The sequence below is a fragment of the Agrilus planipennis genome, unplaced genomic scaffold, assembly GCF_000699045.2.
Source record: "Agrilus planipennis isolate EAB-ADULT unplaced genomic scaffold, Apla_2.0 scaffold106, whole genome shotgun sequence".
In the NCBI taxonomy this organism is placed as follows: Eukaryota; Metazoa; Arthropoda; class Insecta; order Coleoptera; family Buprestidae; genus Agrilus; species Agrilus planipennis.
Genome location: NW_020438893.1, coordinates 355,612 through 381,938, shown reverse-complemented (window position 1 = coordinate 381,938; position 26,327 = coordinate 355,612). Strand labels below are relative to the sequence as shown.

At 36.0% G+C, this 26,327-nt stretch overlaps 2 protein-coding genes across 4 annotated transcripts in view; one reads left to right on the top strand and one right to left on the bottom strand.

Moving 5' to 3' along the window:
- The window catches only part of LOC108736879 (epithelial discoidin domain-containing receptor 1), a 406,840-nt gene that overhangs the window by 329,392 nt on the left and 51,121 nt on the right, over nucleotides 1-26,327 (bottom strand). The window lies entirely within an intron of this gene.
- Nucleotides 1-26,327, top strand: part of LOC108736878 (discoidin domain-containing receptor 2-like) — a 45,135-nt gene that overhangs the window by 4,743 nt on the left and 14,065 nt on the right. Inside the window, exons 2-6 of one of the 3 annotated variants that reach the window (XM_018469471.2) lie at nucleotides 9,882-10,211; nucleotides 15,076-15,181; nucleotides 15,975-16,206; nucleotides 24,888-25,035; nucleotides 25,434-25,610. In XM_018469471.2, the coding sequence (XP_018324973.1) occupies nucleotides 10,133-10,211; nucleotides 15,076-15,181; nucleotides 15,975-16,206; nucleotides 24,888-25,035; nucleotides 25,434-25,610 (742 nt within the window). In that variant the 5' untranslated portion in view covers nucleotides 9,882-10,132. Of the gene's footprint in view, nucleotides 1-9,881; nucleotides 10,311-15,075; nucleotides 15,182-15,974; nucleotides 16,207-24,887; nucleotides 25,036-25,433; nucleotides 25,611-26,327 lie in introns of all 3 variants that reach the window. The other 2 variants (XM_018469470.2, XM_018469472.2) reach the window with 2 other exon arrangements.

The following is a 26,327-nucleotide window of genomic DNA, read 5'->3' as shown; positions in this document are numbered from 1 at the left end:
TTCGCAAGCAGAAAGAGGGCGAAGTGAAATCAAGGCGAGAACAATTATTGTGTTCTTTAGACTATAGTAAGGCAGTCAATTAAATTTCAGGTCGTTGAACGGGCTCATCACATTGTAATTAATTTGCAAACATTTCTCGGATCCGCTGCAACGAATTGAACGTAAATTTGACTTCGAAAAATTAAAAACTAAAACGCCGAAATTAAATTCTTTCTTAATTGATGTTAAAATTACAGCCCCAGGGCAAATTATATCATTATTCACTTAAAACAAATTTATGATGGCTGGAAAGGTTCAAAATTTCATTAAATATATAATTATTTATTGAAAATTTCTCAGTTCAGACAATGAACTAGGTAGCTAGTTACACATCTGGTCTTTGTCGTTCGATAGATAGATATATCTATCTAAAAATAACGCGCGGCATATGTGTTCAATGAAAACTAAGAAAGGGTGTCCACCAAACGAATGCAAAAAGATCCACAAACTACGTCTTGTGGACAAACAAACGCAAAGTGAATTCATAATTAATACTATTAACAAATTCGCAATCCTCATTATAAGTACCGAAAGTAAATTCAAAATTTAATACAGCTTTGAAATGAAGGCAGTATACAATTAATAATTTTCTGGCGGCAATTTTATGTTTAGTCCATTACTTGACCCGGACCCCGTTAGAAGGAGCGTGGATTGACAATCTCCACACCCCCTGTCACAGTGAAAGAAGGCAAAGAACGCGCTAGGATGTGCCTGCCCGCTGTAAGTCGCGCCGTGTAAAGGTCATGTCACACAACGGTGGAGCGTGGATCAGTATTCCACGCGCCCCTCGCAGCCGTGTAAGGAAATCAAAGAAACCACTAAGACGCGCCTGTCCACTCCAGGCCGCACCGAACCCGTTAATGGCAATCTATACGCCGTGGAACAGGGGCTGAAACAACGTACCACGACATTACTTTACGCTCTAGGAAGCGCTAGCCCTTAGGGGAGCATGGATTGGTAATCTCCGCGCCCAGCGCCGCCGTGAAAGAAACCCAAAGACACCGTTAGGCCGCGCCGAACCCATTACATGGAGGCTGGATCCACGCGTTGTGGATCAGGGGCTAAACAACGTACCAGGACATTCCTTCACGCTCTAGACCGCGCCGATCCCGTTACACGTAGAGTAGATTGTCAATTTCCGCATCCGCTGTCGTTATGAAAAGAAGGTAAAGAACGCGCCGCAAGTCGCGCCGTGTAAAGGTCATGTCACACGGAGGTGGAGCGTGGAGCGGCATTCAGCGCGCTCCCGCCGCCGTGAAAGGAAATCAAAGAAACCACTAGGACGCGATTGGCATCGGCGTCTGCCGCCGCTATGAAAAGAAGGGAGATAACGCACCTGTCCGCTTCAAGCTGCGCTGTGTAAAGACGTCTCACGGCGGTGGAGCGAAGATCGGTATTCCACGCACCCGTCACCACCGTGAAAGAAAATTTAAAACTGCTAGGACACACCTACCCACTCTGAGCCAAAACCGTTATTTCACGGAGCGTATATTGGCTATCTACGCGCCGTATAACAGGGGCTTAACATACTCGAAATTGCGATGTACTGACGAAGTAACAGATATTATTATACTTGTGTATCTTTGTAACTGAAAATCAATCGTTTTCTGTTTGTACTATTCAGCAAATGCAAAGTCATCTGAATTAGCTCTAGATACATCATAAAGTTTATTAACTTACAAATTTATTTTAACACCTACCTACACTAACCGCAAGAGCAGTAAACATGAAAACCTGAAACTTTAATATGTTTATTTAAATTGCAGCTAATTAAGTCGAACATGTTTCTCGGATAGTAATTTTAGGTTACATTTCCTCTATGAAATATAATTAAACATAGCAAATGTGTAGACATGTGCTCACAGTTGTATATGCAAAATGGAGAAAATGAAGATCATGTTGTTTATATTTTATCTGCTTAGCAAATTCTGCAACGATTTGCATTCTAAAAATAAATTATACTTTTAACAACCTAATCTAATTTATTGAACTTGTCAATAAATAAGAAATACCCAAAGGATTTTAGATTATAATAATAGTAAGACTTGGATGGGTGTGAGATACCCATTAGGATAATTGTATTATTTTCCAATTTCCTGTCAGATAAGTTATACCTATCTACAAAACAGAAAATGTATGCTCTTTTTCCAGCAAAGACATTTATTTTAAAAGTACATACTACCGTCCTTGAAAGCTCCTCAGAAAAATAACTACCTGGTTTAAGAGAAACACCTTTTTGCAAAAAAACGCAGTACTGACATGGGCAGATAGGTATATGTAGAACTAATTAGACCGTTATATGCAACAGATGTACTCGAAGGCGTTAATAGAGACAAGAAATTTCGCGTAGGAAACACAAATTGCCAAGCCCATTAATAAATATTACAAAGGATAAAACGAGTAACAATAAAAACTCATCTTTAAATACGATTTAGGTCACTCAGTAGGTTTAGTATTCTAATGATAAATATTGTATTAGTGGTATTTTATCTGCTTAGGTACCTGGGGGTGAAGATGTCTTTGTAGTATGAATGCATTGATTATTCGATGGTTCAAAACAAAAGAATTTTGTTTTAGTGTCATATGATAAATTTCAGAAGATGTATCTTCCTTAAAAGTCAAAATGCTTTGTAAAAATATCAGTTGAGAATATTTAAAATTTAGGGTATCTACATGAATTTTAAAATAATTTAAACGTAGAAATCCTAGTCTATTTTAAAACCAACCAACTGCAGAAGTTTATTATTCAAGTTATGATTGCTACATGTTACTCCATCTACCGTGTATACGAGCGAACTGATTAGAACGGTGAATTTTGTACTTTAAACGGCGCGTTTGTTACGACTTGTATTTTTACATCACCGTCGGTTGATGTCGTGAAACAACTTCCATGTGCTTCTCGTGTTGAATTTATAGATCCTTTTTCCCCATAAGTTCGTGCCAACTTCCAAAACAATAACCCCATACGCCACGGTTGAAGGAACAAAAGCTAATTGGAGGAAATATTAAACGCACTGAAATCCGAACGCTTTCATCTAAAATATTAATTAAATTTAAAATCTGCCAGCTGCGCGACCATTGTGCACAGTTTAAATGCAGAAAAGGCATTTCTACCAACCAACCAAAGCAAACCAACATCTACCGCATTTATAAGTGTATATTTTACGATAATATAATCGGTAAATGGTAAATGATTACTATTTTCGTATCAATTAAAAAGATTGTCCTTTTAATTTTTTCTAATTTCATAGTTATATTACTTAATTTAATTAAAAAAGATCTTTCTCAATCGGTATGATAATTTAGCTCAAATTAATAATATCTTTAAATAAAGCAACCAAAAAGAGCTCGTAGTTCGAACAAAACGAAACAATTTCTGCTTGCAATTTTCATTAATCGATCGATGTGAAGCACAGAATTATTCTATCGGTATACTTTCTAGAAGATATATAATTAAATATAAAATATCCCTTCTTATCAATCTGCAGACTGCAAAAAAAAGCAGTCAGGGATAACGTTGTCAAACGATCGATTATCCTATATTCTTAGTGAAGAAAGTTTTATTAGTTTGCACAAGTTCCACCAAGTCTGCGATACTGAAAGTAATCCGTCTTCTTCCCTATGAAACCGTAATGAGAGTTTTATAACGGAATTGTATGCATCATTTTTATCAAAGCTCCCACAAAGATTGTATTACTCATTGGAGTAGGATTACTTTCGAAGTAGATTTTATCATTAATTAAAAGTATAATAGTCGTAAAACGGGAAGCAAAATAAGGATTAGTACTTTAGGTATAAAAACCCAAGAAGGTTTAAGGTTAATTTTAAATTTGAAATTAGTTTTCGCGGAGATATGTATGACCCAATTTCTACACCGTAATGTAAAAATGTTTGAACACCGGGAGGACCTGATCCTGATCCTGATCCCTAAAAAACAAAAACCAAAAGCCCAATCATAGTGGTAATTGCAGTCTTCGTTTATGGGATTTATTTTGTGATCCACTTGGTAACACTTAAACTATTACTTAGATAATACCAATTAGAAGTAGATGCTCCATGGTCGCATTTGTACTGTTTGTCCTGTTCAATCAATCAAACCAAGACATAATCATGGTTGGTATTGCATAGGTACATTTTGAGAAGGACCAAAAGCAAGCTCATAATGAAGATATAAACGGTGTGTTTTTGTGAATTCTTTTCAATAGCATGAAGGAATTTCTACAGACCGTAATTTCCTGACACAGACGAACCTCGGTACACTACTGAGAAATGCCAGAGCACTGCACTTCTATCACACCTGTTCGAATCGTTGGAATTCAGTTATTTCAATCGATAGAATTTCTCTCATTCGCGATTTGGCTTCTCAGTTAGTTCACCCAGTTATGTGTATAAGTATATGTACAAATGTAATTGCATTACGCTGATTCAGGCCACACGACAACAACATTTAAACGAGCTAATGCTAATAAAAAAAGCGAGTGGAGTATACGTATGCCGCTGCTCTTAAAGTCATAATCAATGTAAAGCATGGGTTGTAAATTAACTGGTGATGTTTATGGCAGTTGACTAATTGTAAGTATAATGCCTGCGAGCAATTTGCCACAAATAAATTTTATTTCACTGTGGATGAACGATTTGTAAAGTTATTGGTGTTTTTGAAACCAATCTTCATCAAGACCCTACTATTTTCAAAACAATATGCCTAGTAATGACTAAATCAGTTAATGATCTTAGTATAACTATTTGGCGGTGTATACTAAACACAGTTCAGAAACTCCGAACAGTACAAAATTACTATGGGGTTGTTTCGGGGAGGTACGTTTGGTAAGTACACGTCGGTAATCTTCCTTGTTGTTGCCATGGTTGGTTTCTACAAGGATGCAATTTGTAACAGATTATATATCCTTAATTTTGTTTAATTTATTTAGAAATGTGTTACCAGAATTCTAACAACGGATCAATAATCTTATAGAAAGAGGAAGATTGAATATAGAAAATAAAAACACAAACACAAGTTATAAAGATGTTTATATTTAGTAATCATTACTTCTTTCACCTGAAGGAGTCACTGTGTGGCGAAACGTATATTATGGTACAATGAACATTTCTGTAACTTGTGTTTGTGTTTTTATTTTCTACATTAAAATGGAGTTGCAATATCTAAATGCTTCATTAATTCAAAGATTGAATAGATGGTATAAGTAACTGTTAGTGTTATTAGTGATTAGTGATATTTCCGATTAGAGCGATTGCTGACAGAACGCCTACTTTTACTCACAACAGACATTGTAGGGAACATTGTAAATATAGAAAAGAGATGCCAGGTAGGAATTGCAGCGGACACTAGTAAAGAAAAAGGAATAACATTACACCAATTGATGTGTAACAGAAAGAGATGCAAGCACCGGACTTTAAAAGAAAGTTCAACATTCTCAAGAATTTAGGAAATCAAAGACATTGTCAACTTTGATTGTCCCTACTATAGAAACGTACCTACCAATACTAAACTAACTATCTTACAATAACTTGAGCTTAAAAATTCCATCAACTTTTTGTTCTACACTTCGGAGAACAAAATAACTTCTTTGTCCCCAATCATTATTTGATTAAAAAATTTGCATATAAACGTATTTCGCCTGACGTCGAAACGTTAAAAAAAGTCTGCACCTCTCACAAAAAAAAAGGAAAAATAGGTTTACTTACATTTTTATTGACACTTGACTTTCCGGAAACGCGTGTATGGTATGCAAATTCGATCGATACATGAGGAAATTTCAAAGAGGTTTTTTCATGATTTACTTTGCATATTTTTGCATGCAAAGCAAGGCGAAAACAAAAACGAGGCGCTTTTTTGACACCAGCAACAGAAAATGGTACACTACAATGAAGGTTGCTTATAATCGAAGGAAAATAACAATTGTCATAAAAATCAGGTGCATATATTTATGTACTTGTTATAAAATAACATATTTTTTACTAAGCCAGTTTTCGCGAAAACGGATTCTTATTGCCCAAAGGCATAAATGCAGTAATTGAAAGCACAATGATTAGATATTTAAATAAATAAAACAATTGGTTTTTGTTTCACAAAGTTTATTTAAAATATATTCTGATATATCAATCGGTTGTTGACACTATCTCTAAATAGTCTTGATGCAATTTTGTGAAGCAAAACCCAAATGTTTTAATCCTGAGTTTGTTTGCTTGCTACCACTTCACACCTTAATTACTCAGCTGATCATCATGAAATTTTGTGCATACCTTGTCAAGGGTACAGAGAAGGATATAGGGTATCTTTTATCCTTATCAAAAATACTGTTTTCTAGGGACAAAAAAATTAGTTTTACGTGGTCGTCGATGATCTATCTCTATCTATGATCTATTTAAGACATCAACACGAGCGAAGTTGCGGATAAAACCTAGTTTACATTAATTTGGAATATAAAACTTTGATAAATACACATGTAAGGCTAAATGGGACTAATTTTTGTTGTCTTTAATTAACCATAATCGAAGTAATAAAACAATAGCTATTTTTTTGTAAAAAAACGTCACTCCAGATGCTCTTACGAGATTTATTTCGTTTTGTTTTGTAATGCTAACAAAAATGTCCCCGAAATCAATCAATATAGAAACTTCTCAAGTCCATTAAGAGAACGTTTGTACCAGAATGCGGAAGAAGGGGTAGAAAAAAGATCTGTTAGGAGTTTCCGCAACTAGAAAACAGATAAGAATGGGCTGGAAGCTAATTTTTTATTGCCACTGCCATAAATCACTCCGTTCCCGTTGAAGTGAAGATTGGAAATTCCGCCAACTCAGATGCTTACTGATCTTCTCTCACGGAACTTTCCCCAAAACTTAAGACAGTTGCAAAAGTTGAAACTTCCTTTGTCAGCGATTACAACGCAAATGGAAAAATAGCTTTCCATCAGGGATGAAATATTTAGAAATTCGTTCGTTAAATATACTGACAGACGCACAGACGCAAAACACAAATGACTCCGACGAGACCTAGAGAATGTCAATCTAAAGTTTGTTCTGGCGAGAGAGCGCATACATATAAATAAATACGAATATTTCTAGTTTCAAATTTAATTATTACTATGATCCCAGCTAGCGCATTTGTTATCTTTTAAGATCCTTTTTTAATCTGTAATCTAAGCGGAAAGTTTTAATTGCTTCGAACACTGCGACTTTATTTAATACTGCCCTTGTTAAAGAACAATTTTTAATATTTATCTGTTTTATTTTAAATTCAGTCGGTAAATAATAACTCAAATTGAAAGGCTGTTTAGTTTTATTGAATTGTTTTCTTCATCTGAATTTGGTAACAAATTGGTACTTATTCTTGACGTTTAGTAATGGTAGGCACCTCCGCCAAATTGAAAAATTGTTTGTACTATTCAAAAACATATTTCAGTTGGTACATCTTTGAAGTTGATTCAGTACAACCCGAAAAATTGGCAATGCTGTCTACAGTCCAATTTGTCAGAATTGTGACCTTGAAGAAATCTGCGCGAAGATAGAAAGAATACACACTAGGCGTGAGCAAGATAGAAACAGTTGGAACAAGCTCGAACGAGCAAAGCTCTCGATGGACGGTCATAGGAGATCGGCTGGAACTGTACAGTATTAGACGAAAATGTTTAGCAATTTCTTAAAACAAAAATGTATATAAATTAACAATAGAAAACAAAGCAACAATAGGTGTGTAGAACGTTAAGTTAATTTAGTTGTTATTATTTTTGGCTAAATATGCTTTTAAATAAAGCATATTCTTAAAATTTAACGAAGCAGTTTAAATAATTTTGCAAATGGTACTGTACACTTTTGTCTAGTTCTCGCTCGATGATCGGTGGAGAAATGAGCTCGGCAGACAAATATGATTGAATTTGGAATTATGCTACGGCGCGAACAGTATCTTCCTATCGAATAGACATGCTTAGGATCATAGGGTTACGGCAGGAAAAGACAACACGAACGAAATTCTTTTTGCAGAATCATTGATGATCACCATTATATGGTACAAATCAATGGTGAGATTTCGGATGGTAGAAAAATATAATATGTAGACGATTCGACGTGCTTTGAAGAATGCGGTCGATAGCATTGTTATCGTTGTTAGAGGGCTGTGACAGGTACCAGGTCGCAATAATATCTCATGGAGAATTCAGTTTGAATTTAAATGGTTCGCATTTGTCATGTCAAAGCTGCACGAGTATGACATTATGACAAATACATCATCGGTTACGTGAGGCAATTCGGTTTAAATGTAAACACGCATAAAGTTAAGTGCTAACACTCATGCGAAAAAACAATACATTTTTCAAAAGTCCATTAACCAACACGAAACATATTTTTAATAATGCACTTTACAAAATTGCTCATTTGTAATAACAAGTCTGGGGCTGCCGCAAGGCGCAACAATGAATCGATTTTGTCTTGAAAATCTAGACAATATCAAAAACAAGATGCCCGTGGGTGAGATCAAGATCAGGATCAAGAGGAACAAGTCGTTAAGACCTCCCAACTAGTTACCCCCCCTCCTCCCCGAAATCAAAACTGATGGTTCTGACAAAATCAACATAAAAATTTCGTAAATTGTAACAGATTGATGTGTTGTCTGTTCCAGTTTGAATGAAATTCTACAACAGAGCGAAACAGTGTACTTAGTTAATTTGAAGTCATTTAGTTTTCATGGTAGTTATACGACGAAAACAAAGGCCGTGTTATCAATTATTAAAATTGTGTATAGCAGGGGGTGGTGTTCGCATTTGTTATCCTTATCCATGGGGCAACTACATGTTGTTTCCCAGTTTCGTGAAACGGAGCAATTTGTTAATTGTTTGACTGATTGTAATTGCTCGAAATTTGTCTTTGTGAAGTATGGCCTGCTGCTAACGTAACACAAAACACACAGTTACACATATTTAATTTCCATGGAGATAAAATGATAATCAATAAGTGCGTTTACAATATTAATTTGTGCAGCCGGTTTCGCCCTCATCAATTTTTCAGAGTTAACGTTAAACACGCGACAGATCTTTGTGTAAAGATTAAAACAAAATAACATTGTTCTTGCCTTTTATATTAGTTACTGCAGTAGCGTGACGTTCAGTTTTGCTTATATACATACACTTATTTCACTCGTGTCAAATCATTTATCTTCGTCTTGTTCTGCATTCAGTTAACGTTCGAAACATTTTTCGGTGTCAAATGTTTAATGCAGCTATACATTTTTCAAATTAAATGCAATATATAATATTATACACTACAACAACTCCCTCAAATATCTATCAAAAGCAATTTCATCTAGTTACAAACAAGCCAAATGTGAAAATGATTTTTCAAACACAAAAAAAGTCGTTTCTTTTGTATGATTTATATTTGTGTGAAAATATTTGAATTGTAGATCGGAGAAAATCCACCATATTTGTTATACGTAGAATGCTTTTTTTTGTAAGTACTTTTGTGGTTTCGAAACTATTTGGTTACGTGTCAACCACCTAGAAGTAAGTTCGATCATGAATTCAGTTCGTTATGTCGATTTCCTAATAGACCCTGTCGAACATTTTTAAATCCTACAAAATCTAGCAGCAATATTCTACAGATGGCGTTAAATTCGCTGTTCACACTAATTCGTCAGTCAGTTTTAAACAAACACAGGCTTCCTAAGATGCCAAAAGGAACACATTTTGTTAAAGGACAAAAATTTTATTAATAGTAATGATATTTATTTATATTTACTTACTAATAATAAAAACTATATCATAATTGACATAACCTAGTGGTTAAGGCCGAAAGAGAACTTTAAAAGTCCTGACAGTATGCGTTGTTTTCAGACGACAGGAATCAAGAGAGGAAGGACAAAAGGGACATTATCGAGAAGGGAAAGGAGAATAATTTAGACCGCTCTGTTGGACAAAAGCGGCAATTTCTGGAATAGCTCAACCTTTCCACCTTATGCCATGAACCCTAATGAGCTTATATTATTGTTATTAGGGAGAGAGAATGGCTCCTAGCTTCTGGGGTGTCATGGCAGTAATTTAGCCGCAGTGGCGGCGCTACAGCACACAACGACGTGTTCTGGCGTATGTGCGTGCACAAAAGACGTCGCGGTTGCGTGACGACCGTCGCGACGCCAGTCATCGTCACCGTCCCAACCCTCGACGGTATGGAAATCTACGCGCTAAAACCGACTCTTTTGGCCACTGCAGCATTTCTACTCGCATTCGTTTCAAATACTCACACTGCCCACGCTTTAGATTTAGGTAAGCATTTACATTAATCTATTTATCAATTACAACATTAAAGGGTTTTGAAAGTCTGTATGTAAAGGTCGGAAGCCCGAAATAAATTAAATTTAATTTTTGGTGAAGTTATAACATATAGGGTGTCCCAGTTATAACAATTAATATTTATACCACAGATTCCTACGGGCATTTGGAGCATAAAATGTTATAACACTTTTGACTTTTGAAACAAAATAAAAAATTATAAAATTATAACAGTTTTGATGCCGGCTCTGCACAATCGCAAATTAATTACGATTGCCAGCTGATCGTAGAAAAATTCGCGGAATCAGCTGCTTTTTGGGGTAATGTTATTGTTTATGTTTGGTATTAAGCCGAAGAAAATGCACTCGCGTTAAGGTCCATTAGATGACTGAACATGTTAGAAAAACTACGTATCTATCACAATCGAAAATCTCATGATCGTAAACTGAAGTGGACCTAATGTAGCCCATGACGTCGAGTATTACGTTATTTTAAATAGAAAAGAAATTTTAACGACTACTGAATAATTAGAAGCGGTGCACAAACAACCCTCACCACCCAGCGTTTGGTAAAGGTATTGAAACATAACGTATCAGTCTACGAAAACAAATGTATGTGTTATGGTTGTAAAGGTTGAGACAAGATGCAGACCTACTTTGACCATTCACATGTGTTAAACGTTAGTTTTGCATAGCAGGGCTCATTAACCCCACGTGAAGTAATACAAGGATGTGTCCAGAAGGACCAGGTTGGTTATTTTGTTTTCATTAAATGTAAAAAGGTAAATATTGATATAACCTCGTATAATTACACTACTGAAAGTGACTGGAATAAATACACATAATGTCGTAGTTTCTAACAGGTTGTTCAGTTTGCTTTGGATTGTTGTGGAATTGTTTGTTAGTGTTGGTTTATTTATTTAGTGGTCATTTCATAAAAGTCTATTACAATAAGGAGAATTAGTAGTGTGATAGTGCATTCTGTAAGGTTCTTTTTCAACCGTCAGTTGGTGGTGAGTTACAGTACCAATGCCTATCGAATAATTCGAAATATTCCCAGTATCTGGGCCATAATTCGCAGCAACTGGGTACGTCGCTGTCAGTGTTGCATTGAAGCGAATGGCGAGCAATTTCAACATTTTTTATAAAAAGTACGCTTTTCTTTTTTACTTTTACCTTTTTTTTTACAAGGTGGAAGTGCATTCGGCTTCTTCCCGATAGAAACTTGTTACATTCACACTAGATCAGCTGAGCGACGTTAGTCGCCTAGATCCAGGGCCGTAATGAAACAAATTGTACGTTCAAATTTACAAAGACGATTTGCGAACTCAATTGTCACTGGATTGAAAAATTGTATAACACTTTTTTGTTGTATTTTGTGTCAGGTAGCCATGTTTTTTTTTTAATTATTATAAATGGGACACCCTGTATATAGAGGTATCGTCTACAGCCAAGAGTCATCACTCCGGGTTTCCCTTAATCTGGAACATCTCCTATCTTTAAATACCTGTGAAACGTTATCTAATCTTGATCTATCTCTTCTTCCTTTTACTTCTGTTCCTGCTTCTAATACATCTCTAACTAACCCTTTAAAAGTTGATCTGTTGTCCTCTGTTTAATTTGTCTAATTAATTAATTACGTAAACTCTCAGTGCATAACAGTTGACGTAAGGAAAAAAGTCGCCCTGCTTCATCAGGGAAGCGAATGTTATTGTTTAGTGGACGTATTACACCTTGAGGGTCTAACAGTGGCTAATTAAATGGAATGCTTTGCTTTCAAGTGTAATTACGTTCCCTTACGTCACGAAACAATTAACCGTTAGAACTTTGAGGCATTCAGATGCATAAATTACCATTGTTTTTATTAAATGGGCTCCTAGCTGAACATTCCGCTGTGTATTTCGTGACTTAAATGTCTTTCAGAGGTAATATCTTTGCAAGTTGGAAAACTTGTCTAATATTCCACACAATACATGCATATTCGTTACGTACAAAGGACGAAGGGTAAAAACGAGTTGGAAAAGCAAAGATAAGGTAATAAGAGACTTTTTTACATGTTCGTTTTGCACACGGGAATTCTCGTAAAATAGCAGGAAGTATTTAAAATGCGAATTAACCACCTATAGATTAAATGATAACGCTTGTTTGCAGACTTGGCGTCTACATAAAGTAAGAAAGGGTGTTGACGAAGAAAAAAACAAACAAAAAATGTAAATTTAATTTAAAGCACTTTTTATTTTTCACGACTTTAGCTAATTTGTATGACTGAAAAGCTCGCTAGAGTAAACGTAAACCATCATCATCATCATAAGGTCGTCAGTCCTAAGAGTGGTTGGACACGCACCTCCACTCGTTGCTATCCTGAGCTAATCTTTTCCCTAAAACTAGATCATACCACATCCTTAACTATTTGTGAACAGTAATCTAATGTAGGTCTACCTCTACTCCTCCTAACTCCTGTTTATTTCTCTAACATGTCTCTGACTAGACCTTCATGCCTGAGAAGGTGTCCTATCAACCTATCTCGCCTATTTCTTATTGACTTCCATAAAGTCCTCTGTTCTCCTATTCTTTCCAATACCTCTTCATTTCTAACCTTTTCTACCCACGATATCCTCATCATCCGCCTATAACACCACATTTCGAAAGCTTCTAACCTTTTCTTTTCCGCCGCGCCCACTGTCCATGTTTCGCATCCGTACAACGCCGTGCTCCAAACATAAACCTTTAACAATCTTTTTGGAATTTCTAAATTAATCGTTCGCGAGCATAGAAGTGACTTCTTTTTATTGAAGGCGACTCAACCCTGCGCTATCCTCTGCTTTATCTCCTACTACTCCTTCCGTCCTGACTTATCTGACGTTCGAGACACCTAAAATCAGCCACTCTTTCGTTTCCTATCTTTACATTCGTTCTTTCCCTACTTTCCTTTGCATACCAGTATTTTTATTTTACTTTTATTTATTTTCAAAGAATACTGTTTGGTTAATACCGCTTCCATTGTATTTAAAGCTATCTCTAACTCCTCCTTGCTAGCATAAACCACTGTTAAATAAAATAATTTTTTAATAAAACACACAAACGTCAAGTATCTACAGTGTATGAGTAGAATGAAGGTTAAAAGTTTTTGTAAAATTTGGTACAAATTTTGGCGAATGCGACAGGTCAAGACTATACCGCAGTGTTTTCTAGCGATTTGACCTCGAGATTCCTTAAGTTTTTGGTTCATCGATTAAATAAAGAACGGAAAGGATTATTATCTACGTATTACTAGAAAGCGTCTCCAAAAAACTCTTCAATAAATACTACTAAAAATTAGCAAAACTGTGACCAAAAGCTCCATTACAAACATCTTAAGACTGGACACGCACCTCCACACTATTCTACTCTAACAATCAGTTAAAACTAGAACATCCCACATCCTTAACTATTTGCGATCAGTAATCTAGTCTAAGTCTACTTCGACTCCTCTTAACCCCTGCATCTTATTATAATATTTCTCAAAATATAAAAGCTCCAAGCAAAAGTATTAATTATTATTAAAGTAGTGGTTTATCGTATATAAAAACTACTGTCCTTATATATAGTATTGCGTGTCGTAAGACTTGGAGAAATTACATTTAATTTTGGAATGCCGTTAGGTGGCGTTTTTTTTTTTTTTGCTTTCTGTCAACCGCTGTAACTTTGATTGATTATTATTTGCCGCTGTTGATGAATTCCTTCAATGGATTGCATCGTTTGAAAAGTGACGAGCGACAGGATTGCAGACAAGTAGGCTGAGAAATAAAGTGATTGCCTGTCGTTATATTCCGGTTTCTTTAGACTTAACTTAATCCCATAATTCTCGTATAATCTTCCAGTCTACGGCATGAAAGTTTGTATTTCCGCTTGTTCACTCTTAATTAAATTTAACGATTTTCTTTGAATTACCGACTCAGCTGTTCTCTTCAAGATTAGATCGTCAGAAAAAAAAGAAACCTCTCCATTCTCTGACATTTCCAGCGTCGACATACAATCGACGTTCAATATTTTAGGCATAAAAAATAAAAACGTTTATCTACCTAAACCAAAATTTTTTGAATGGTGTATCATCAAAACTTACTTTTGGCTATAATTTAATCAAATTTCATTCTCTTCTGTCTTCATTTCGTCCGTCTCATCTTTCTCACCCGAACCACCACCCACCCATTCCCACGAAGAAACCCTTCCGCCCTACCTTCCGGTGTAGCCCGGAAGGACTAACCCCCCCCCCCACGAGCATTAGTGGCTGGTGGGAACGAAACACCCAATTATTGCTTCACCTATTCTGAGGATTTAGGAACTCACTCCCTACAAGGTTTATTACTTCTGTGTCACTTTAAAATGCGAGAATAATACACACCTAAACGTTCATATATACTTATTCCGTAAGCGTTTCGTATCGAGAGTGCCATGAATATGTCAGGGTGTTATTTGTCGCCGAAAATGTGCCCACGGTCGTTGCTCACGCCAAGCATAATGTCACTTGCATTTACATTCTATGGATTTATAATATTGCCGGTGCAATTGCGAAGATAAAATGGATACCGCCGTTTATATGTAGGTTCTATGCATAAGCACTCACCTATTGGTCGGTCGGTCGGATGGTATAGCTATATGGGATATTTATCAATGAACTAACAACGTTCATGTAACAGTTTGCACATTTAAAGCGAATAACGGCAACTTTACGTTGGTATCTGTGAAATATTGCACTATTTACCCGAGTCAATTTGTTGCAGCATACTGCGCCTACCCTCTGGGTATGGAATCGGGACATATTAAGGACTCCAATATCTTAGCTAGCTCCACTTACGATTCTGCAAGTGTTGGACCCCATTACGGAAGGTTAGTAGCTTCTAATTACCTTTTTGGGTACCTCTACCGTTAAAATAGTTACCGTAAATTTATTTACGTATACTCCAACCAAACTACCCTCATTAAATAGTAACATTCAAATGCCTCGAACGTCTATCCCTATAAACGAATTTACTTGTTTTTTAATTGTAAGTAAAATTCTGCATTACCGTAAATGTTTATACATTTTTCTTCGACTATATAGACAAGGAATTACGTAAATAATAACAATATTTACTTTCATTTTTGTATTAAATTAGTATTAAAGAAGACGATCCCATAAATTACTTTGTTGGAATACCTAAGTATAAAATAAAGTTTACAGCGTTATTCCTGCTTCATCCGCCGTACTTACCGGACCTTGCGCCCACTATCAAAATTTTCCACAATGAAATTTTTTGAGTTGAACAATTATTTTTTGTTATATTTAACAGGTAAGGGTAAAGATGGTATTTTGTGCTACAGTTAAATGTTCATTCTGAATTTATAAAATATTTGGACCATTTTCCTCGGCTTATTAAACGATATTATTAATCAGAGTACGTTCTTGTCGTTCCATTTCGGCAATCACTGTCTTATTCAAATTGCAGTTGCTCAAGTAAAACCTCTAACGTCTGCTACGTCTTCACGCTAACTAAATTGAAAACTTCGGCCGGAAATTAAATTACGAAATTCAGCCAAGTTCGTTTCCCTTACATTTCATTCCGTTTAAAATCGGCGAATCTGCCATTGGTCGCCAACCCGAAAATATTAAAACCACCCGGAAGTTTTAATTCTTTCGTAGATTACGCACGAACAAGCACGGCGGAGCGTGGTGCCCCCGGCAAATGGTTTCGAGGGACGCCAAGGAGTTCTTGGAGATAAATTTGGAAGAGTTGCATGTCATTAGAGGCGCCAGGACCCAAGGGCGGTATGGAAACGGTCAAGGGCAGGAGTACGCAGAAGAATATATGCTGGAATACTGGAGGAGCGGCTTCTCGAAATGGGTCAGGTGGAAAAATAGAAAAGGGAAAGAGGTCAGTGAAATACAAAATGTCATAATAACTGTCATCAGCCTTTAATTTATATATATATTTTTGCGTCTCTATTGGTAAAAGGCATCGATCGTAGCGACACGCCGTGACAATAATTCGAATCAATCCTATCGGGTCAAATACGCCACGTTTCCATACGAAAACATGTGTTACAAGTTAATTTTGAAGCAATGTTTTTATCTTTGAGTGAAATTTTGGAGTTCTTGAACTCATCAATAAAAAGCCGTAATTTCGTTGAAGGAGAGAAAGTTGTGAATGCTGGTCATTTAATATATTGTGGCATATTAAATAATATAAATAATCGATATGAGTTACGCTGAGAGAGTTTATATCATTATTTTCTGCCATTGGAAGGTCAGAACTTGTTAAAATATTTTCTTCATCGTTTAGGTTACCACAATTTCCATTTTGTTGGTTTATATTAGCTTCAGTACGATTTTTTTCTCTATTTAATCTTAATCTTAATCTTAATCATACTTCTATTAATTCGTTTCTGGTCATCTGAAGGCTCTTTTATATTACATGAAGGTAAATTACAGGAAGGTATGGCATCTTTCTTCAAGAATTTGAAACCTTTAAAAATAGAGTCAACATGTCTCATTGTCCACAAAATTCAAAATATTGATTAATGTAATTAATATTTGAATTAATTTTAAATAATTAGTTATAGCTTAAAGTAATTATGCAAAAAAATGAATATTTACCAGGTGGAACATAGTCACTTCTTTTAAAATGTAACTAACAAACTTGCATGTGCTGAATTACTGTTTCCCCAATTTTTAAAACTTCTTGCCATTTTTTATGGCAATCGACTTTACCGAATTACCGAAATAATTTTGTATTTTTACATAGTAACTATTTGGTTTTGGAAAATAGTGGAAACGAACGCCCGGATTGTTAAACGCTTTACTTTTGCAACCATAGACACAACAAAACATTTTACTCGTAGTTTTTTTGGAGAAAATCTTGCTCCATTTGTTTCAGATTGATTTTCCATACTTTAAAATAATTTTATTTATTTTCTTCTATTATAATAAAAATAAAAAGAATTACGTATGTATCTCTTTCTACTCGCTGTGTAACAGCTAACCCGATAGGATTGGTTCGAATTATTGTCACTACGTGTCGCTACGATCGATGCCTTTTACCAATAGTTCTATCTAATTGTATACTTGAAGTAATGCAACCTTATGCAATTTCTTCGGTATCTGATATTAAACTTTGACTCTAAACAGGTATCAAGGAATTATTGTAAAACCTGTATCCAAACCAATTTCATTAATTTGATTTCATTCTTCTCTCGGAACTGTCCCTTCATACAATATTCATTAGATATCAGAAAAACACCCGTATAACTAACAAAGTAAAATATGAATTTCCAAATTGTGTTCATAAATAGTCGCATTGGAAAAATTCTGAGTTGTTTTTGTGATTATAATGAGACAATATCTTTGTTTAAGATGTAGAACGAAGTAGATTAAATGGCTTTCATTGATGGGTTAATCGATCCAATGAATATTTATTGCTAATTTTCAGTTCCTAGTTCATCGCCCAGCATCTTCAGTAGGTACTAACTAAACTATTAATCTAAATCAGCATTAACAGATGCGAAACAAAGAGCACTACAGACGAAGTTATCGGACTATTTTAAAAGTCTAATTGCCTAGAATAATTAGTTCGCTTTAAGGAAATTGTATTTTAAAGACGTATCATTTTTCATCGACTTTTGCGACTTGAGCTACTTGAAATCTTGGAAAGTGAGAAAATTCAAGTTAAAAGTGTAGATTGTTTATTGTAGCGATGACAGTTTAATAAATTTACATTTAAATAGTTTGTGAAGTAAATTAACTAAAACCAAAAACGAGCAATTATTAGAAAATTCAGGCTGAATTGTCTGAGTTGCTAATATTCCAAGCTTGGTTACGTTCTCGTAAAAGATAAGCAGAGAAATTTAGAGGCTCCAATTGTAGCTTTCGTGTGGAATATTTCTGGTGGCTTTGTCTTTTAGTGGTGTAGCCGAAGCTCGAGTAGTACTACTAAAGTAATTGCTCCATATCTCATTAGGTTCTTGAAATTCTTGCCATGCAAAAGCGAAACGCAAATTCTATTTAAATATTTAACTGTTCATATTTCCTACTGTTTATTTTACGGGATTGTAGTTGAAAGAGATATTTTGAGAGAACTGCAGTCTCTTGCCTAAGAATTCTCATATACTACACGTATATTATACATATTTATTGTACTTAGTCAAGTATGGCCATGTTTGAACAAATTACTGGCGCCATGTTGGTTAAAATTTCGTGTGACAGGTAGTTTACTTTCGACACTCGCTAGTGACTCGTATTTACCTCGTTAGGTGCTCGCATATGACATGCGGTCTGTCGGAATAGAGAAAAAGACTGCAAGAGAGAGATTGCGATAAGACCTCTATTGTTTGGTTGATTATAAATAAACAAAATATTAGCGCCTTCCTGATTAACATTTCAAGACAGACATTCAGCGGTCACCGATTACTAATAGCGTTTTCCTCATTAGGTACTCGCATACGACATGCCGCCTGTCGGAATAGAGAAACATTGAAAGATATACTGTGATAAGGCCTCTACTGTTTGGTTGATTATAAACAAAAAAAATTAGCGCCTTCCTGATTAATATTTCGAGTGACAGACTTCCAGCAATCGCCAGTTACTAGCGTTTACCTCATTAGGTGCTCGCATACGACATGCCGCCTGTAGGAATAAAGAAATATTGAAAAAGAGATTGCCATAAAGCCTCTATTGTTTGGTTGATTATAAGATTATAAACAAACAAAATATTAGCGTCTTCCTGATTAATATTTCGAGTGATATCCTTCCAGTAGTCGCCGGCTACTAGAGTTTACCTCATTAGGTGCTCGTTTACGACATGCCGCTCGTGAGTAACAGGTTTGCTTGTGGTTTATTTAATGGTATCGTTGTAGAGGATACGCGGTGGGATATTTACCAAAGAAATAACAACAATATTGGTAAATTAGAGTCATATTGGTCAAAAAATCGTGGCCATGTACGGCATGTCGCCTGTCGGTTAAGAGGGTAAACGGTAGATGACGATAACATCCCCATTTTTGAATTGTCAAAGAGAAAAAAAACGCCAGGTAGGACCAATTAGGGTCTTCTTCAGTCTCCAAATTGCCGATGCCCGTATAATATCGTTTGAATGACAATATCTGTGTACAAGTGATAACCCGATTAAAATTTTATCTCTTTCCTTTCTCCATCCATCGGGCTCGAATCCACAAATCGTCTAAGATGGAATAGGATTAACGTCAAAATTAAAAGTTTGAGCGAAATCTTGTGAACGGTCCCGACCATCTCTTTAACCTTTTTTTAATCTTGGGATGCTGATAATACTTCCTTTTAATTTACGCTTTTGAACGCGAACGGAACTTGAGAGCTCAATTTGAACTCATGCATAATCTAGACGGCGAACAGACGACGTCAATCGGCGTCGCAATGACTACACCCCGACGCCGACGGCATCGTAACGGACCGGCGGACGGGACGCGCCAAGGGACGTCGACGCTGTGGTGGTACAGTCACTAACCTTTCAATATGTCGCTTCTGATAGTAAAGTTTAAGCCGAGACCTCGTAATTCCTATTGTAACTCTGGAGGATATTCTGGATGTCAAATGAAATAAACATAGGAGCAAACTGCACGGAACTAGCTTATTGCAAAGCAGAAATATGGATGAATGGTATTTGTTTAAACGATCTCATACAAATTTGTCTAATTTATAATAAGTAACCGAAAAGTTTGGAACAGCTTTTGTACAAGGAGCTATAGTACTTACTATAATAATCAAATGTTGATAGTGCAGGTATTGTCTATCTACTTAGAGAAAGGTACACGATGCCAGATCGATGTGTGCGGACTGCTCTAATGATAATGGTAAAATGAAATATCATTCTGAAAATTAATTTCTGAATTTTTTACCCACTACACGCTACCTCAAATTACTGTGGGAAAAAATGTCTAAATTGTATGTATGTATGTTTAATCATAGCATATTCAGTATATAGTTACATTAGTTCGACGGATCGTTAACCTTGTAGGTCGGTTGGTCGTGGTTGCTGTTGTCACCTCTCGTAGTTTAGTGGTCAGAACACATTGGTGCGTAAAGCCAAAGGTCCCGGGTTCGATGCCCGGCGGAGGTTCGACAACAGCAACAATTTTTCCCTCATTAATTTGAGGTAGCGTGTAGTGAGTAAAAAATTCAGAAATGAATTTTCAGAATGATAATATTTGATATTAAACTGACTCACTTCTAAAAAATTTCTAAATTGTATGTATGTTTGATAATGGTAACCGTTAAATGTTATTTACGGTGCCAAAGGCTTATAGTTGGGCTTTGAAATTTTTTTGTAATTATAATGATATGATATGATATTTCGGCTGTCCCCTCCGCTTACGACCGATATGAGAAAAGGGATTTAACCCCTAAATAACCTACTCTTTTTCGTGCTTATCGCTCACGCTGTACATTTCTCTAAATGAACGGAATGTAATAGAAAATCTATATGTTTAGTTCTCAATTCCACTTCATACACAGTATAAAACAGTTTACGTACAAAATAACTTTGTAAAATGCATTTCTAAAATAGAATTCTGTTCCCGTGCTTTAAGCCAATTACTTTGTGCCGCCTTACCGACTTGGAGGTGTCATTATTTTCTAATTCCATTATTACACTCATGTAAGCGGAATATTTGGCTAATTTAAAGCCTCCATTATTATACAGATGCGTCGGTATGATATAAGTGACCAAAATTCGTATTAAATACGTTTTTCGTTATTAACGAAGTTAGCCATTGTCATGCGAAAGTCACGCCAGGTCTTTGAAAGGCGTTCAAATCAAAGGTTAACCTACTTCGCGCGAGTCAAATTTCCATAACGACCTTTCTTTAAAGAAAACGAACAAATAACAGTGTTGTAAATCATATTTAAGTGTGTTCTATTGTAAAAATTCTTAAATTCGTCGCGTCACGATAAGACGTAATTTGACAATTTGCCTATTTGTTTTGCTGAAAATCACTGAAGCAAACAAATGGAGATCATTAGTTACAGAAATATCCCGGGACCTAGGGCCTTTTAAAAGAACGTCCCATTGTATCAAATTTTGTCAATAATATCAAGTGGAAATAGGAGGTGTTACAGTTCAACTGCTTCTTTTTGAATTGATTTCTCTTAAAGAGAATGTTTCGTTCCTGCGTTAAAAGAGTTAAATTCGGTAATTTGTCTGCCAACAGTGCCGGCAATAAAAATAAGAATAAAACGAGGCAAAAAGAGAAAGTCACTCGGAATTTAATTTGTTTTTATTTCACCATCGAACCGTCGCTTAACCGGAAAGGAAGGCAGGCGGGCAAATCACCACTAATCTAAATCTGACCTGTTCGTTTTTGAAGCTGTTCGTCCAATAGTTTCGTTCGTTTACTGCAAATGAGAAAATTTCTAGCGCAGATCATTACAGTGACTACAGAACCCTCTCCTTGTGCTGCAACTGCCTTTGTACGGTCCTTTTTCCTGCCATTAACATAATGAGCAAGCCAGCTGGCTCTACTCTGCCGCACCACTTCTTTGGAACAGCTTCCCGCACAAAACGCTCGAGACGTTCCCGATTCCACGTCGATTCCGCTACTTTTTCCCGGCAAGTAAACCCCGTATTATTGCCTCGAGAAAGTACATTTATGTTTCAGCACTTCGTATAAACTGTTCTTCACTTTAATATCGCGGACTAGATTTATCTCTCTGTTACAAAACTGCATACAGAACTATAACGTGTAAAACGGTCCATCGACGGCAAAAACTCAATATTTCTTATTTCATTGGATGAACTGACTATCACGTAATATTCCTGGTGCATTCAACTTGACAAGTAGAAAATGTACCTAATAAGGTCTTGTAAATCCTTATCGTACACGATAGTTAGTAGTAAATACCTATAGATGGCGACAAACTGTCATTAATAACCAGATATTAGTCCACTTGTATTAATGCAGACTAAAATAAAAGCTATTTTATCATCATCATTAACAAAACGTCTCCAGTCCTAAAACTGCTTCCATGTCCAAGTCCAGGAAATTTGAAAATTGGTTAAGAAGGAGTTGAAATTATGAATCATTTACTTCAATGTCATCTAAGGAGTTGGTTTGCTCCTTCAGAAATAAGGGTTTTCATAATCAACGTCGTCAGTCCTAAGACTGGCAGGACACGCACCTCCACTCTTTCCTATCCTGAGCTAATCTTCGTATTTCCATAATACCAGAATATCCCACATAATTAACTATTTGTGAACAGTAATCTATAGTAGGTATCCTCCTCTTAGCTCCTGTTTCTTCTTCTATGTCTCTATCTGGCCCTTTCTGCTAAAGAAGGTGTCCTATGAACCTGTCTCGTCTATTAATTTCTAACCTTCTCTATCCACTACCTCCTTTGTTAAAGGCAACTCAATCCTGCGCTATAGATATCGAAAATCAGCCACTTCTTCAAATTTTTCGTCTCCTATCTATCTATTCACTCTTTCTTCCCTTGCACATCAGTATTTCTGTTTCACTTTGCCTTCTATCTTTGTATCTCTTTTTGACGTGACAACGTCTTATAATTCGATGGAGCCGGCTGCACGCACGAAAAAACATGACTCATGCGGCGTTACCTCGCTCTGAGGCGTTCCATTTAAGGCTTGAAGTGCAAGCGAGAGCGCGGAACGGGCGACAAAGAGGCACAATCGGCCTCCGCGTTCGGCAGCGTTCGACATCTTTCTCTCTCGTACTTGAGTGAGCGATGCGTCCGCGTGGACAGCTGCTATACAATAATACATTTCCATTTACCTCCTTCTCTATATCCATACAAAATATCTATCAAACAAATAAAATTAAAATTTTCTTTTGAAAAGTGAAACCATTCCATCAGTATTTTCTTATGACGTTGTCACGTTCAACTATTACAGACAACCGATTTTTTAAGTATATTTAGCATCTTGTCTCAAGCTATTTATCATAAAAAAGAGTTATTGAGACTAATATTTTCAAGATTCGTATTTTTATTTTTTTATCGGTCAATTTAAGTAAATATACGCAATATAGGTATATTCTTTATACGTAGGTATGTATATTAAAGGATGACGCACTCCTTAGGGTTTCGATTGATACATTCGCATACATATGGAGCTTCAGTTTAGCTATTAAACAGGCTGAATTACGATAGGCCTTCTGAGACATGTTTATGGGATGCAGGATGATCCTGCATGCAAATGCCCGCGTCCGACATTAAATCACTCACCGTTATTTTCACTGACAGTGAGTTATTTTCGCTGCAAAGGTAACGTTGTCACGGGACTTTAACAGACCGGAAATAGGAAACGCTGCTATATCCTTGCCGGCAACAAAGTTGTCCTGATTCCCGACCTTGATTCGTTCCACTTCTATGATTTCAAAACATTAAAGGACAAGTCGTTCATACAACAAATTTATTCTATGTCAAGGAAGGGATCAAAAACAATGCTGTGCATAACATTTTTATTAATTTAAGGGAAATTTATCTGGCTTGTTTGAATATCATCATCATAAGGTCGTCAGTCCTAAGACTGGTTGGGCACGCACCGTCACTCCTTCCTATCCTGAGCTAATCTTCGCATTTCCCTTAAACTAGAACAACCCACATCCTTGACTATTTGCGAATAGTAATCTAATCTAGGTGTATCTTTACCCCTTCTAACTCCCGTTTCTACCTCTAATATGTCTCTGACTAGACCTTCATGCCTGAGAAGGTTTTCTACTAACCTATCTCGCTTATTTCTTATTGACTTCCACAGATTCCTCTGTTCTCCTATTCTTTCTAATAGTTCTTCATTTCTAACCTTCTCTATCCACGGTATCCTCATCCTTCGCCTGTAACACCACATTTCGAACGCTTGTAACCTTTTCTTTTCCGCCTCGCCCACTGTCCATGTTTGGCACCCATACATCGCCGTGCTCCAAACACCTTTCACAAAATTTCTAAATTAACCGTTCGCGAACATAAAAGTATGACTTGTTTTTATTGAAGGCGACTCGACCCTGCGCTATCCTCTTCTTTATATCCCTACTAGTCCTTCTGTCCTTATATATCTGACTTCCCAGATACCTACAATCGGTCACTTCTTATAGTTTTTCGTCTCCTATCTTTATATTCGTTCTTTCCCCATTTTATTTAGGTTAAGTTATCTCTAACTCCACCTTGCTAGATGCTAATACTAGTATATCATCTGTACATCTAAGCATACTAATCTTTTGCCGCTGTATATATATCCCTACAATTGTACTGTCTTTAATATAAGAAAAAGATATTAGGGTTGATGTCTTAAAATTTCTTGTTAATTGGGAAGCAGAAAAAGCAGCGAAAAGATTAGCATTAGTCGTTGTTAGATCGTAGCACCATTCAGAGCATAAGAAAGGGACATGGTGTTCCTCAAGATGCTGGTATAAACGAATGTCTTTTTGAAAAATTTTAACGAAACAATAACGATTAGCTGTCATATAGTATCGACGCAGGGTCGAGTGAATTCCATATTTTCCCTGGATTGATGGATCAATTGGCTAGACAGGCAGTATTGATTGATTTATAAATTGAAATGTTGTTTAATAATTGCAGAGATTGTCTGGAAACACAGACACGTCGAGTATTGTAGATCAAATATTGGACCCTCCAATTATTGCATCAAAAATCAGATTCGTACCCTATAGTGACCATGTTCGGACAGTCTGTATGAGAGTTGAAGTGGTTGGATGTAAATCTGAAGGTAACATTCATTTATTTCAAGTATAATGTTATTTTATTAAAATAAATTAGTAATATCATCGGAAGACAATCATTAATAATCAAAAATAGATTCTTTAATTCTGAAATGTGTTCAGAAATCCGTCATATAATTTACAAGCTCCTTGTTTCTTGTGTACAAACACAGGGACGTTTCTAGCTCTCCATTTACCCTCGTTTAAAAACCGTAACGCCTTTGAGATCGTTTCAGTAATAATTTGGAAACTTTTAAAGTGTTTTTAAGTTGGTTAACTGCCTATACTTCGAGAAAAATCAATGAAAATTTCGGGAAATTCTTAATCAAAAGAAAATTAAATTTTAAAAGGGATAATTAACGTCAACATTCTGGAACAGGTGCTCTGACATGGTGACGTGTTGCAGACGGCCTCCTGAGTTATTCTGGACCGCAAGGCGCCCTTCGAGATGACCTCAATTTCACCGACAAGATGTACGATGGCATGCAGGAAAATGGATTTTTACGTAACGGACTTGGACAGCTCGTAGATGGACAAATAGGACCCGATAATTTTAAAGAGGACACATCTGGACTAGGAATGGGTAAGAAAATTTCGTTTCTTTAACCTAATAAGGAAACAGGAATACAGTTTGATCTTTGTGCGGCACTGTCAGAAGCTACTGAACTTATTTCAGGGAAAGATAATTGAAGCTAAACTGCGTTTCACGCACGGAGAAAATGAAAAAGGAAAATTTACGTAAATAGTAAAGCGATATTTACAATTTATCCCACTAGCCCGTTGCTTTACTTTTACTTACAATTTGGACACGAATTCGTAAAAATAATTCCACAAATTCCCAGCAGAAATAAATTCAATAGGTATTTAAGTTGCTATTACAAATTAAATCGTAATAATTAGGAAACTTTTGTGGCGAAATAACACTTATTGTTTTTTTTTGTGTGTGTGTAAATATTTTTTCTAATTTTATTCCATTTCAATTAACATTTCTTTTCAATTAATATTTCATTTCAAATATTATTTCACTTCAAATATTATTTCAATTCTTTTCAATTCCTTATCTTGTAAATACTTTGGTTTCCTTTCAATCTAAACTCTATTGTTCTTTCAATCACTTTTACCTGGAAATCCAACTTCAACCATACCTGCATGCATTCCCATACTAATATCTGGTTTTACCCTTAATTGCTTTCTCTTGAATTCTGTACTATCTAATTCTGTGTATTCCTAGAAACTAGTGTCTTCACCCTCTCTCTCACTACTTTTCCTTCTAGAACATTCTATCAAAATTACTAACAAC